Genomic DNA, 16,069 nt, shown 5'->3' with positions numbered 1-16,069 from the left:
GTCTCACCAGCTGTACATTTTGAAAAATAAAACTTTATTAAAAAGAAACAAAAAACAGCCTAACCCCAGATGCGCCTGCCACTTCTACCTCAGGAAGTTTAGTCTGGGCAGCTGGGAGAGCAGGAAGAAGGGGAGATCCATTTAAAAAGAAATTGGCACGTAAGCCACCTGTGAAGTCTCTGCTCCAGGTGGATCTGAGCATCTGAGGGGGGAACAAAGAAAAGAAAGTAGTGGTGGAGCCTCATTCTGCTCATAGACTTGAGAGAAACCCATCTGGCGGCCCTCCCAGCAGGGTTCTTGGCATAAAATTGCAACGGGCAGCAGTTCTAACATGCCGGCGGAGACAGTGGCTGGGCTGGGTGTTTAGCGCTGTTAACGGATTTTCATTGCCAGTGATCCTTAGCATCCCATAATCCAATGTAATCACACACCAGCTTTAAATCTCTGAAGTCAGGTGATTGTGTGTTTCATATTTTGTAAGTTGTGTATAAATTCAAAAAAGACATTTCAGGATTATATTTGAAGACATTATTTTCTGGATTTTCCTCCTGGGTCTGTTACACAAGGTTCAGCCCTGAAGAATGACCCTTGAAATGTTCCTTTGACATTCTCCCAATTTGGCCCCGAAAGCTGTGAAGTGTTGGCACCATGGAAAAGCAAAATCTTCAGATAATAAAACTCAGAGCTGAGATGCTTCTGCAACAGCCCCAGCCTCCTGGAAATGCAGACAAGATTGAGAAATGCCAAATGGGCCTTTTACCCCGAAGCTACCACGCCAACCATGGGGGAACAGAGCCCCAAGCTCCTGCTCTTCAAGCTACCTCATAGGGCTTGGTCTGTCTAGGAAGCCTCTGAGAACCAGCTCCAGCTCAGGATGCACCTGAGGATACAGCTGTCTGCAGAGAGCTTCGTCCTCCCAGGAGCACCATGGGACACCTGTCCGAGGGGCTATCGGTAGAGGTGGTAATCCATGCCGAGGTGTGTGCTGGGGCTGCCCTAGTGGGTGAAGGCCCGAGCTCAGCCATCCCCTGGATCCATGTCCCAGGCCCTGGGTAGCATCAGTCAGGGTGGGCAAATTATGCTGCAGTCACCAGTGACCTCAAGTTTCAGTGACCAGCACAGAGGACCTGCTCATGCTACACGGCCATTATGTCATCACCCCATTGTCTTGCCCTGGGATCCAGGCTCATGGAATGGCCCTTCTCTGGGGTGTTGCCTGACAGATGGTGACCCATGTGCTGGCTCAAAGAGCTTCTTCTGGAGCTGGCCTTTGCTGTGGCTACCGCATTTCTTTGTCACGTGGCCATACCTGATGCCAGTGGGCAGGGGTTCTGTGAACATCACGGCCCACCAGAGTGTTTGCTCTTCCTCGTGCCAGATCAGTACCTCAGTGGAATCCAGCATTTCCTGTCCCTCAGAGGAGTCTCTTCCATGCAGTGAAGCTCTTTCGGAGCCAGGACTTTCTTGTGGTAAACATTTGGGCAAACATTTCCCTGCCTCTCTCTTCATAAGATCTTGTAGACACTTCTTGGTTTAACTTGATTCCTAAAAGCAGAGCCTGATTTTGGAGACATACAACAAGATGACAGCTAAGTATCAAGTAAGCAATTTGGAACTTGAGAAGGAAGCCCTTACCTGGCTTAGGAAGGCTCAGAGTGTTTGTGGAAGGTATGAGGTGAGCTACAATCGCCCATGTGTCATGCTTGGGGAGCCCTGGTCAGGGTGAGAAGACCCAGTCCACAGGCAGCAGATGCTGCTGCCTCCACCCAGGAAGGGTCCCAGGAAGCGGCTGGCGTCACCAGTGGGGCAGGTCCAGATGTAGGGGACACCTGCTCAGAGTAGCCAGAATTTTCCTGGAAGCAACTGCCTTTTTGAGAATTATTCATGCATCTTGAAACCCTCAAGGTGTTTAGAGATCTTCATGTCTGCTAAGCAAGCTGGCAACCTTAGCAACATCACCATCACTCACTGACAAATTGCATTGAAGGTCCAGTTCAGGCGGGAAGTCTTGGGTGGCAGGTACTTATATAGGACCCTAACCTGAAAGTATTAGGAAAAGAGAAAAAGGGATGCAGTGGGCAGTTAGAGCTTCAAGGGAGGCTTACTTAGCTTTTGCCTTTCAGCTGCTGTAAATGTAAGGGTCCTTGTCTGAGTATGAAAAAACTGGGAATGGCCTTAACTGTTTCCAGTTACTGAAGGGCAACACAGGCAGCCCCATGTCCAGCTCCCTGTCTTATTCAGGTGCAAATCCCAGTCCTTAGACAGATTTTCTTTTTGAGATTTAAAAAAACTCCTTAGACCTAAATACATGGTGTTGTGTTTAAATACTTGCATATTTATTTCAATATTTTTAATTTGAAATAAAATTCTGCAAGCAGTATTTAGTATCCAGTGTAATGAAGCTTTACAAATAAGTTTTAAATTAGTTTTTCTCTCATAACTGGTCTGTAAGCTCCAAACTTACAGAGCTCCTGATGCTCCTGCTGTTGCCAGACGGGGGCTGAGAACAGACCCAGGTGAGAAGCGAGGCTGCAGAAACAAGAGGTTGGGCCCAGGGGTGCACAGACAGGAGTGGGGGGAGTTTCTCTGCACTCCTGAGTGTGTGTAATGTGTGTGCCTGTGTGTGGGTGTGCACACATTCCAGAGACTGTCTCTGTGTGTGTGCATGCATGTCTGCATGCATGTGTGCAGGGAGAAGGTACAGGACTCAGTTCTCATGCATTTATGTGTGCATGTGTGTGCACACACCCATGCAGGGAGACCCAGGCATTGCACACGGCGCCATACCCGCCAGCAAGCTGGAATGTTCAGCTTTCTGAGTCCTGCCCACTGGGATGTACTGTTGCAGACCAATGTCTCTCGGGCTGCAGGAGTTCAAGGTAATGGGCTCATTCAGTGCTTAGTAGCTGCAAAGCCAGCTCTAGCCCTCACCTGCCTCTCAGTGCTGGAGGAGGGTGCCAGCCCTGATGGGGAGTTCATAAGTGCCCATGGTCAGCTCTGGGGGCCAGTGGACAGCACTCCCTCACTGTTGACTCTCTAAGAACCTTGGCTCTTTCCTGGGAACCTGACCCCATAGACACCCTGCCTGGCCTGGGCTCTCTGCTCTGGGTTGCTCACCCCCATTTAGACCTGGCCTCATTCTCTCCTCTATGGCAGGTTCATCCAGAGAGCCAGGACAGCTCCTGGCCATCTCCGGGGATGGGTGGGCAAAAGGAGAAGGGACCCCTGGAGGGCTCCTTCCCTCATCTGCCCACCCAGTGAGACCTTGCTCACACCTGTACCCTGTGTCTATGGGAAACTGGCTTGGATCTGCTCAGTCCGTGCTCCACATGCCCACCTGCCCACCTGCCCTGGTCTGGCCTCGCTATCTGGTCCATGGTCAGTTCTTCAGAGTCCTCTGCCCCTTACACTGTGAGTTAGTGGAGGGCCAGGTCACCCTGGGCAGGGGCTCAGAAGAAGGGAACTAGACCAGCCATGGAGTCTCCTGAGGCTTTAAGCTGCCAGATGTGCTCTGGTGTGGGAAGAGGGGATCTGGCCAGATCACGGTGGTGTTGTCACCAACATGAGACATCACCACAAGGCTTAGTGGCTCACCTGGGCCACCTGCAGGTCCTGGTTCAGTGGTCCAGGTGGGGCTATGACATCAGGCCTAGATGAACTAGGCGTATGTGTTTTGGGGCTGTAGGGAGTACAAGCATTGGGGTAGGAGGGGTCAAGCAGGGCTCTTTCAGCAGCCATGGCCATCCCAGGCTCAGTTACAACTGAGGGGTTTAAAAGGAGGCTGTGGGATCAGGAGAGAGAAGGTCTCATTGACAGAGGATTCCCCAGAGGTGCCCCCTGCCCCTAGATGCTGGCGTCTCACATCTCTGCTAGGCTTCCTGTGCCAATTTAAGTAGAAAACACGTTGGGAAAAATATTTGTCAGGTGAAGCTTCTCACCAGGGCCTGAGGATTTCCAAATCTACATCAGCAGAATTAGGGGTGTGCATTGCTTTCATTGATCACCCAGCTCTACCAAGGGTGTAGAGTGCAAACCTAAAGAGGCCCCAACACACCTCCTTCCTTCACTTTCCCTCTGGGCACCAGCTTTGGGCCAAAAGAATCTTCACCTCTTAGGAACATCTCAGCCTCCCCAGCTGTGAGGGTCAGGAATCCCAAATACACAGCAGCCTGTGAGTGGAAAACAGGGCAGGTACAGGTAGGCCGGGTATAGACAGACTGGTATAGACAGGCCTGATGTAAACAGACTGGGTACGAACAGGTTGGATGTAGGACGACTCGGTGTAGGTAGACAGGCTGACACACCAGCCCAGGTGAGGGGACCAGGCTTTTTAGACAGGGTTCTTGGATTCGAAGCTGGTTCCTGGGTCTGTGCACACAGGAAACCAGTGATGGCCATCGGCAGCCTGGGCGGGACCCTGGGTGGGGGGGGCGCTGGGTGCCGTCACTGGGCCCTTTCAGGGAAGAGGCCCCTGTTAATAGCACCTGAGCGGCTCTAACGAGGTTGGCTGCCCAGAGCAAGCCCCTGGGGAGTGTGGGTTTCACACGCAGCTCCCTCGACGCATAGTTGAGAAAGCGGCTATTGATGGAAAGTGGGGCAGAGCAGGGCCCCTCTTGACCCAGGCCCTGCTTGGGGGCCTTGCAGGACGCTCCAGGGTACATCCTAGTTTTTGTTTTTAAATCCTGGCTAGAGGCAAAGGCCCAACGGTGAATTAAAAGGCTGTTCTACCTTCTGGGGTGGAAGTGCCCGGGTGACAGACACCACCACACTCCCCACTCAAGATGGCTCCACCCTGGGCTGCAGCCTCTCATCAGTGGGGCTGGTGCTGGGACTGCAGGAGAGCCAGGCTCCCAGACCAGATGAGGGGCCCTTGTGACCACCACCCCCACCCTCGTCCACCCAGCCACGCCTTGCCTCCGGGGTGATGCCCCCAGGCCACATTCTGTCACCCTCAGCCCCACATTCTGTCTGCTCTTTATATCCCAGTGTCAGCCCACTGGATTTTCAGAATGAGACACTGTGACTGGGTCCCAGAGCAGCCCCCCTGCCTGGCTGATTGGGGGGGGTGGAGAGGACTGTGCCAACTTTCACCACCACCGCTTCTCAGTCCTCTCCTCTCCCCACCCAAGACCTTGTCCTCAGTGTCCTGTGGTCCTGTCCTACACACACCCCACTATCTTTGGGCACAGGGACACAAACGTCAAGGAATCACCCATGAGATTGGGCAGCAGGTTCCTTTGGTTGTGGGGTGGCCACAGGGAAGATGTCCCCAAGGTGGCTGTGCTAGGAGGGTGGGGAGGGGGTCTGGGAGCCCCGTTTGTGTGGGGACCTTGCTATTTAGCAGTCTGTTATCTTAGGGGGGCAGGGTGACCCCCTCAGTAAGCCACTGAAGACCTTCTTAGCAGGTGCCCTGATGTCTAGGCCCAGCCTGCGGACAGCCACTCCCTAAGCCCTGGGCTGCATCCTGGACTTGCACCTTCACTTGCCCGCAGGGATGTTGTGCTTAAATTAAAACTCAAACATTGATAGACATTTGTTGCTGGGACAGCCTCAGCCACGTCCCTTCAGCCCACCAGGCCCTGGAGAGGGTGCTCCTGTTTCAGGGGCTCCTGAAATAGACCCCCTAACCCCCAGCCTCTCCTTTCCCATCTCTGGCCGATGTGAGACCCGGAGTGTCACATTGAGATGGTCATCTTTTGAGGGCCCAGTGCCAGGAGAAGCTTATTCCTTGGGAGCGGGGATATGATGAGGAACAAAGATCTCGACTTGAAAAATCATCCTCATTTCAATAAAATTTTACCTAAAGTTAATAGGGAAAATAAATCCTTTGTTGAAGAGTGAAGCTTTAAAATGGCTTTGCAGACCTGAATTTTCAGTTGTAAAAATGCAAAGGCAGTCCTGCAGTTGGCCAAAAAGCAGCACGCCGAATTCACAGTCCAGCAAGATGGTGATTAAGAGCTTTTATGCAAGTACCGTGCCTGCCATTCAACTAACGCGTGTGGCACATAATCCTATTGGAAGCCACAGTCAGATTTATGATCAAGTAAACAGGCAAGGTTCTGCATTTTGGAGTCAGCCCATCTCCATGTGTGTGGGTTTGGTTGAAACGGAAATCCTGAGGTATATAAGGAAAAGAAATGAGTGATTTACTGTCAACAAAGTCACCGACATTTGTCTGTCTCCTCTTACTTTTGGATGTTTTGATGGTGTATGAGGTTTGGTGAACAGATGACTTACATCGAACAGAGGCCAGGCTGAAATGGTTAGAAGCGCTCACACAATATTCACCCCAACCCTCCGTCTACCGCCGTCATTTCCTCTGTACCCAAAGGCCTGGAAACAATTTTAAGAATTTGTCAACATGTATTCCTCTTGGCTCACCACTTCTCTACCCATGCACACACACCTTGTGCACAAACACAGGCCCTGAGCACACCCAGCCTGTGAATGCACACTTGGCCTTCCCATACTAGCAGGCTCTCACACACACAAATACACTGGCCTTCGCAAACACTCATTGTCCCCCACACACCAGCCCCCTACACACACTGACACCCACTCACCCTCACACACTCACCAGCCTTTGCACACAACAGTGTGTGTGCACGTGTAAACATGGGGGAAGCAAACTTCGCCTGGCAAACATGAGGGAAGAAAATGCTTTACAGAGTACATATTCCAGATGACTGAACTTGACCCCTAAAGATACCAAGACAATGTTCTCTTTTTTAAGCATTTATTATGGAAATCACTCTAAAATATACTGTATATTGCCCTGTTTTCTTAAAATGCCTGGAGTATACTCAGGTTAATCACTAACTTGATTTTGGTGTAATTGAAGAGTTTCTGCCTCTCCTGTGTCTCTGTCCGCCGCCCCTGCCCTGGGCCCATAATTCACGTGTCCTGACAAGCTGAGTTGTGCCAAGTAGGGATGGTTGTCCTGTGCTGGGCACAGGCACACAGTGCTCCAGCCTGGGGTAGCCCTAGCCTGGCCAGTCACATAACTGCCTGGCCGGTCACATAACCTGGCTTGTTTATTAGAACCTCTCTTCCCACGACCAAGAACAATCACCATCCATAAAATGACTGGGGAGCTCCTGCAGCAGTGGCCCCGAGCACAACCCGGTATCTCTTTCTCCTTCATGGTGAAGCACCCAGTGAGGTGGGTGATGGTCAGGAAGTTCAGTCATGGCCCTCTTGTCAGTTAGGGCACCTTAGCATATGAGGCTGGAGAAGACCATGATGAGATGTCCCCTCACACCTGTCAGAATGGCTGTCATCAAGAAATCAAGAAACAAGAAGCACTGCCAAGGATGTGGAGAAATGGGAACCCTTGTGCACTGTTGGTGGGATTGCAAATTGATGTAGCCACCATAGAAAACAGTATGGAGAGTCCTCAAAAACCTGAAAATAGAACATGACCCAGCAATTCCACTTCTGGATATATATCTGAAGAAACCCCAAACATTCATTTGAAAAGATATATGCACCCCTGTGTTCATTGCTGCATAGTTACAACAGTCAAAATATGGAAGCAACCTAAGTGCCCATCAATAGACAGTTAGATAAAGAAGATGCGGTTCATATACACAATGGAATATTACTCAGCCATAAAAAAGAATGAAATCTTGCCATTTGTGACAACATAGATGGACCTAGAGGGTATTATGCTATAAAATAAGTCAGACAGATACCATGTGATCTCACTTATATGTGGGACCTAATAAACGACAAGCAAAATAGAAAGAAACTTACAGATGCAGAGAACATTCTGATGGTTGCCAGATGGGAGGGGATTTGGGGGTCTGGCGAAAAAGGGGACGGGATTAAGAAGCACAAATTACCAGTTATAAAAACAGTCATAGGCCCTGACCGGGTTGCTCATTTGGTTGGAGCATTGTTCCATACACCGAAAAAACGTTCCAGGTTTGATTCCTGGTCAGGGCACATACCTAGGTTGCAGGTTCGATTCCTGGTCAGGGTGCATACAGGAGGCAACTGATCGATGCTTCTCTCTCACATTGATCTCTTCTCTCTGCCTCTCTAAAATCAACAAACATGTATTCAGATAAGGATTAAAAATACAGTCACAGGGATGTGAAGTACAGGATAAGGAATATAATCAATAATATTGTAATAACTATATTGGTGTCAGATGGGTACTACATTTATTGGGTGATGGATCATTTCATAGGTAATATAAATGTGTATCCACTATTGCACACCTGAAACTAATATAATATTGTATGTCAACTGTAACTGAATTTTTTTTTAAATTTTTAAAAAAGAAGTGGAGAAGTTGTTTCATTTTGGCTTACCCAAGGCTTCCTCAACTTACTTGACTGGGGAAATGGCCTCTTGGCCAGCAGACAGATTCCCTTGGGTGGCTCTTGCCAGAACCAGGCTCTTCATGGGGATGGCGTGCACAGGGAGTTGGAGGCAGTGGGGGAGCACACTCGGGCTCAGTGCGGGGGCCTAACTCAGTCACAAGTGAATTCAGACAACAAAGAAGGAGCCAGGGAGGCTCTGGCTGCCCTGCGAGTGACCAGGGCTGTCTCTAGGATCTCAGCGAGCATCGATTCCTCTTCTTCCATGTTGGGCAGTTTTCAGAAGATGAATCAGTGAGGTAGAGGCCAGGAGACCCATTTAACAGCTGGACATGGGAAGTCAGGACCTTCCCTGAGTGTCAGGAGGAGGAATGGGTCTGGATTAGGTCATCTGAGCAACAGAAAGACCTCTCTCCCTGAGAGGGTCCGAAGTTTGCATTTCAGTTCCTCCAATGTAGGTCATTAAAGACGTGTCTCCCAGAACCACATTGCACCTCCTTCCTAACCATATCTTTCATCCCAGGGGCATTTGCTTCAGACTTCTATAAGGAGCTGCACAACTCCTGGAGGGCGATTCCTACCCCTCACTCAGAACCAGCTCTGTTTATTCTCATGGACTGGATGTTTGCTTCCAACTCGGGTGTGATTTGAGTTTTTGGAAATCACACCACATTGGCATTTTCTGGACAAAATCAGTATTTAGATAATTCACATTGACAGGGGAGGACCAGGCAAGGCAAGACTCATGTGGGGCATGGATGCTCCAGAGGGTGTCAGCTCTAGTGCCTCCATGGTGATGTGGAGGCGGGAGCTGAGCTGGCTCAGGTCTGCCTTAAATCACGTGCTTTCTGGAAGCTGCATGTGACGCTGTGGCACACACCTGCCGGGTCTCTGGCCTGGCCCCTCAGAGTACAGACAGCCTCCCTCCACCTCAGGCCCAGAGATTTCACTGCTGTGTGGTCAGTTTTCTTAGGAAATTGTCTCTATGATTAGCTGGTCAGAGGAGTCTCAGATGTAACATTTGTCCCTTTAAAAATCTACTTGGCAGTTTAACCTCTTTGGCTTTTAACCGTTATTTGTAGCCTTTTGCTTATTTTCCAAACAAATGAACATTGTGGCATTTCCTCAGGAAATGTTATATCTAAAAATAGCATTAAACCATTTCTTAAAAAAATAAAAGCATTCCATCTTTATATAAAAGCATGTTACACCAAACATGTTAAGGGAGATCAAATACCAGTGATACTGTTTTCAAAATGACGGAAAGAGCACAATTCTGTGACTTTTTAGAATGGTTTCTATTTAAATTTTAAAACATCAATACAATTAAAATGTATTTGCTGTGGATGAACTTAGTTCTTTTTTTAAATATATTTTATTGATTATTCCATTACAATTGTCCCATTTCCCCCCTTCATTCCCCTCTAACCTGCACAGCCCCTCCTCCACCATTCCCCCCCTTTAGTTTATGTCCATGTGTCGCAAGTTCTTTAGATTCTATATTTCCCATACTGTTCTTGCCCTGCCCCCTGTCTATTTTCTCCCTACCATCTATGCTACTTATTCTCTATACCTTCTCCCCCCTTCTCTTCCTCCCACTCCCCTGTTGCTAACCCTCCATGTGATCTCCATTTCTATGGTTCTGCTCCTGATCTAGCTGTCCTCTTAGATTGCTTTTGTTTTAGGTGTGGTTGTTAATAACTGTGAGTTTGCTGTCCTTTCACTGTTCATATTTTTTATCTTCTTTCTCTTAGATAAGTCCCTTTAACATTTCATATAATAAGGGCTTGGTGATGATGAACTCCTTGAATTTGACCTTATCTGAGAAGTACTTTATCTGTCCTTCCATTCTAAATGAAAGCTTTGCTGGATAGAGCAATCTTGAATGTAGGTCTTTGGATTTCGTGACTTGGAATACCTCTTTCCAGCCCTTTCTTGCCTGTAAGATCTCTTTTGAGAAATCAGCTAACAGTCTGATGGGAACTCCTTTCTAGGTGACTGTCCCCTTATCTCTTGCTGCTTCTAGGATTCTCGCCTTCATTTTAATCTTGGATAATGTAATTCTGATGTGCCTTGGTATGTTCCTTCTTGGGTCCAACTTCTTTGGGACTCTCTGAGCTTCCTGGATTTCCTGGAAGTCTATTTCCTTTGCCAGATTGGGGAAGTTCTCCTTTATTATTTGTTCAGATAAGTTTTCCACTTGTTGCCATTCCTCTTTCCCTTCTGGTACCCCTATAATTTGGATGTTGGAACGCTTAAAGATGTCCTGTGGGTTCCTAAGCCTCTCCTCATTTTTTTTGAATTCTTATTTCTTCATCCTTTTCTGTTTGGTCATTTTTTTCTTTCTTCTGGTTCACTCCATTGATTTGAGTCCCAGTTTTCTTTCCATCACTATTGGATAAACTTATTTATGAGCATAAAATGGGGTTGGACCAACTCTGTTCTCCCCGCCCCCACCCCGCCCCGCCCCCGCCATTCCATGCGCAGACCCAGGAGTGCCAGGGAGGGGGAGCCAAGGAAGGGGAAGGCCCCCTGAGAAATTTCACATGCTCCACGGAAGATCCTAAAATGTAGCATTGGAGGTGTATATTTCAGAATTTGATGGGTTGGAACTTCTGCCAGATCTAAACGTGCGGTAACAGTGACAACCCTCACTTCCAAAGTGTTGTTGAGGTCCCCTAGCAGACAGAGGTCCCCCGTCTCCCTGAGGCACCCTCAGTGTGCTGCTGCTGTGTGACAATGTGAAGGACCAGCAGGTACTCCCCAGTTGGAACTTCGCTGTATGCTGAGGACTCCTGTATACCTTTCCTCTTTCACAAATATAATTTAGGATCCTTAGGTGCCAGCCTTAGAAAGTGTCCACATATATGTCTTTATCAGTATCTTAACTGTCCGGGTGCTCTGTTCCATTTCAGGATCTGGAATCCCTTGACACCTACATCCAGAACACCCTCTCTGACCTCTACCCACCGTTTGAGGCCACGGCGGCCACCGTGCTCTGGCAGGTGTTCAGTGTGGCTGAGAGGCTCCACGGAGGGGATGGGCTGCGCTGCCTCACTGACTTCCTCATCCCGGCCAAGAGGGCCCTACAGCACCTGCAGCAGGAAGCCTGTGTGAGTACCCATCCTCAGGGGACACAGCCTGTGTGAGACTGTGAATTTCAGGGGACAGCCCATTTGAGGACTTCCCTGCAGGGAACGCCTTAACTGTTCTTTACCTAGGGGAAGAGACAGGCAAAGATACCTGGTACCTGGAAATATTCAATATTTAAGCTGAGGAAGTAGAATTTTAGAACCAGGGAAATAGGCCATTAGAGGCAAGGGAGAACATTTGAAAATAAACCAGTAATAAAAACCATCATAATTCAAGTAAACATTTGTTGTTTTCTTTCTATAAGAAAGCTGTGAGATAATGAAAAACAAAACTGTATTGTAATCTCACCCAAGTTTTCATCAAGTTTAAACACATAAATAGAGAAAACTTCCCATTCCTCTCTATCTGATGGATCCATCAGTACCAGCTTGTCTCCCTCTTTCTAGCGTCTGGCCCCTCCTTTTTCTTGTCCCACATGATGGGTGAGATAAGACTACGTGTCCCAGAGACCAGGCTTCTCAGGCCTGCCAGGGAGCATAGAGACCGCTCTGCCTGCAGACATGCACTCTCGTTCCCCCAGCAAACTTTCACTACGGCCTTTTAATGAAGGAAGGAAGCCTCGCTCTTGAGTAATCATCTCAGGGCCAGCTTACTGGAGCAATTCCAATACATACAAATAAAATCTGCTTAATAAACTTCTCATGTGTTCCGTTTATTTCTAGGGATGTTTTTATTGTAGGTTATTTTTGAGGCAGTGCTAAAACTAGTGACAGCCAAGTAGTGGGTATATTGTAGTGAGTTGCTGGAAAAATTATGGCTGAATCTTAAAGAGACAGATTTTATTTATCAATACCTTTTGTTACTCCATGTGTATTGAATTAGGGCTTTAAAAAAATACCTTGGGCTATTTCAATTTATTAAACTCTTTGAATATCTTTTAGCTAGAAGAAGGACCATGGCAGAGAAATAACCAAGGGTATCCTGGATTTGACCCTTTGTTTGAAGTAGTCTGCTCGGAGGATGTTTCCTTCGGTGGTTCAAACCTCGTGCACATTGACACAGAGCAGGAGTGGAGAAAGGTGCCTCAGCACGGAGAACCGATCTGGTTGACGTCAGATCTGAGAACGCCTGTCCCCTTTCAAAGCCATGCCTTGAAAAGTTATTCTGACCTAATGTTTTGCCTTTTTCCTCCTAAGTTTCTTTTTCCTTCCACTTCAACCATATATTTCCTTCTCCCTTACAGAACTGCCTATTTTCTAAAAAAGCCATATGAATATTACTCTTTAACAAGGATGCATATTTACAGGCATTTAATAAGCACAAAATGAAATTTAAAGACAACTTTACTATTTTGTATTTCTATTGCTGTTGCTTTTTACTTTTTAATGTAGAACGTAAAATTTGATCATCTTTATGACATAGAAAATGAACTTATTCTAATAACTGAATATAAACATATTTTAGTTAATATAAATTTAATGCAGTTTTTATTCCTTTACTCATGTTTGTCAAAGTATATGCCTTGGAAATCATTATTAATGACATTAAATTTAAGATAAGTTGTATTAGGCTAATATTTCAATGACCACCATTCTGTCATTCCTCTGTAGACAGAGGAAATGCTTAAAATCACTCATTGACTCACTTGTAATTTTGTTTCATCACAGTTTGGATCAGAAAATGTCTGGAGACATTTAAAGAAGAGTTATCAGAAATACATAAAAATAGAATGTCTCTAGTAAGGGGAAAAGTAGGAGGAAGAGATTAGAATAAAGAAAATGAAATCAAGTAGAAGTCAAAAAAGGGAGTAAATACAACAAGGATGTGGAAAATAAAAGGCACAACTTACATAATAGGTTAAAAATAAAGTTATTAAAAATGGTATACCAGCAAAATTTAATTTTTTTAGATTTTGTTTATTCCTGTTTTATTTTTAAGTATATTTTATTGATTACACTATTACAATTGTCCCACTTTTTTCTCTACTTTATTTGTCTCTGCCCTGCACCCCGCCTCCCATCAACATATTCCCCACTTAGTTCATGTCCATGGGTAGTACATGTAAGTTCTTTGACTTCTCCGTTTCCTATACTATTCTTAATCTCCCCCTGTCTATTTTGTACCTACCACTTATGCTTCCTATTTCCTGTACCTTTTCCCCCAATCTCCTCCCTCAACCTTCCTGCTGATAATCCTCCATATGATCTCCATTTCTGTGATTCTCTTCCTGTTCTTAGTTGTTTGCTTAATTCATTTTTGTTTTCTTGTAAGGTTCAGTTGTTGATAGTTGTGAGTTTATTATCATTTTACTGTTCATATTTTTGATCATCATCTTTTTCTTATCTAAGGAAAGGGACTTATCTAAGTCCCTTTAACATTTCATATAATAAGGCCTTGGTGATGATGATCTCCTTTACTTGACCTTATCTGGGAAGCATTTTATCTGCCCTTTCATTTTAAATGATAGCTTTGCTGCATAGAGCAGTCTTGGATGTAGGTCCTTGGCTTTCTGACTTAGAATACTTCTTTCCAGCCCTTTCTTGCCTGCAAGGTTTCTTTGGAGAAATCAGCTGATAGTCTTATGGGAACTTTTTTGCAGCTAACTGTCTCCTTTTCTTTTGCTGCTTTTAAGATTCTCTCCTTATCTTTAATCTTGGGTAATGTAATTATGATGTGCCTTGGTGTGTGCTTTTTTGGGTTCAACTTCTTTGGGTCTCTCTGGGCTTCCTGGACTTCCTGGAAGTCTATTTCCTTTGCCAGATTGGGGAAGTTCTCCTTCATTATTTGTTCAAGTAAGTTTTCAATTTCTTGCTCTTCCTCTTCTCCTTCAGGCATCCCTATGATTCAGATATGGTAATGTTTAAAGTTGCCCCCGAGGTTCCTAAGCTTCTCCTCATTTTTTTGAATTCTTGTTTCTTTATTCTGTTTTGGTTGAATGTTTATTTCTTCCTTCTGTGCCAAATTGCTGATTTGATTCCTGGTTTCCTTCCCATCACTGTTGGTTTTCTGTATATTTTTCTTTTTTTTAATTTTTTAATTTAATTGTTGTTCAAGTACAGTTTTCTGTGTTTTACTCCCATCCCAGCCCACCCCTCAGTGCTCCCCACCTCCCTCCCATTTCCACCCCCCTTAGTTGTTGTCCATGTGTCCTTTATACTAGTTCCTGTAAATCCTTCACCTTTTCCCCTGAAATTCCCTCCCCTCTCCCCTCTGGCTACTGTCTGTCTGTTCTCTATTTCAGTGTCTTTGATTATATTTGCATATTTTTCTTTATTTCACTTTGCATAGCCTCCACTTTTTCCTCTATTTTGAGACTATACTCAACCATTTCTGTGAGCATCCTGATTACCAGTGTTTTGAGCTCTGCATCTGATAGATTGGCTATCTCTTCATCGCTTAGTTGTTTTTCTGGAGTTTTGATCTGTTCATTCATCTGGGCCATATTTCTTTGTCTTGGCACACCTTACATTGTAAGGGGCAGAGTGTTAGCTATTAGCCAGAGCAGGACAACCCACATTGCTGCACTGTGGTGCTGTGTGTGGGGGAGGGGTTAGAGAGGGAACAGTGCCACTTGCTGGGCTCTCTGTGGGCTTTCAGGCACTTCCTCCACTACCCACAAGCAAATTGGGCCCTTCCGGTGTTGATTCCTGGTGGGTGGGTTTGCATATGTTCTAGGACTCTGTGGATCTCTCCAGTGAACTACCCCGTGAGGCTGGGAGTTTATCCCGCCAGCATAACCCCCACAGGTTTTTACATCCAGAGGTTTTTAGGCTTTCTTTTCCCACACTGGAGTCCTGGGTTTCTCTGTCTCACTCTGCAGTTGTTCCTCCTGGTTTACCCACAAGCAAATGTGGGGCCACCAACGGCCACCTCTCCCGCCTGGTCCTCCAGCCACCTCCTTGCTGCCCATCCTCTTTGTCCTGGCTGCTAATCTCCACCCCATCCTATCAATCTGGATGAATGTTTCTTCTTTAACTGCTTGGTTGTTGGATTTCCATACAGTTTGATTTTCTGTCAGTTCTGGCATTATTTTTAAATTTGTTGTGGTACTTATTTTGGTTGTGCAAGGAGGCAAAGTGTATCTACCTATGCCTCCATCTTGGTTGGAAGAGAGCTACCAGCAAAATTCTAATAACCAAAAGATAACTGATGTAGCAATATTCATAACAAGTTAAATATAGTAAAAGGCAAAATGCATTGTTATGGCTAAAAAGGATCATTCAATAGTAGTACTAGTCACAGCCGCAAACACATAAAAAATTGTCAATACTTAGCATAGCATGAAAATCTTTGAAGCATAAATTGAGGGAATTACAAGGAGTAAGCCATGAGCATAGTAGGGGATTTCACCTCTCTCCAACGCAAACAGGATAAGCAAACCACCTATTAATTAAGGTATACATTTGAATAATTATCTCTCTTCCACTAATGGCATTCACAGAGTACCAAATCCAGTAATTTTAGAATACACATCCTTCCTGGGTGCACATGGCACATTTTCTAACTTTAATCAAAATTTGATAAAATTCTGGTCAAATTTTACAATAAGAGACTATGCATGTATCTCAAGAACTTACCTCCTAAAGTAAATGTACATGTACAGCTACCAAAATTGACTAGAGTTGACTATTGGCCATAAAGTGTCAACA

General features: G+C 45.9%; 1 protein-coding gene across 4 annotated transcripts in view; it reads left to right on the top strand.

The window, feature by feature from the left end:
* Positions 1-16,069, top strand: part of PLEKHG4B (pleckstrin homology and RhoGEF domain containing G4B) — an 83,235-nt gene that overhangs the window by 17,086 nt on the left and 50,080 nt on the right. For all 4 annotated transcript variants that reach the window (XM_053657187.1, XM_053657188.1, XM_037137383.2 and 1 more), the window contains exon 2: positions 11,243-11,440. In XM_053657187.1, coding sequence (XP_053513162.1) covers positions 11,243-11,440 — 198 coding nt within the window. The remainder of the gene's footprint in view (positions 1-11,242; positions 11,441-16,069) is intronic.

Source organism: Artibeus jamaicensis, unplaced genomic scaffold (assembly GCF_021234435.1).
Source record: "Artibeus jamaicensis isolate MK-2021 breed Jamaican fruit bat unplaced genomic scaffold, CSHL_Jam_final scaffold_369, whole genome shotgun sequence".
Lineage (NCBI taxonomy): Eukaryota > Metazoa > Chordata > Mammalia > Chiroptera > Phyllostomidae > Artibeus > Artibeus jamaicensis.
Note: the sequence above shows the minus strand (reverse complement) of the source record. Positions and strands in the feature narration are given on the sequence as shown.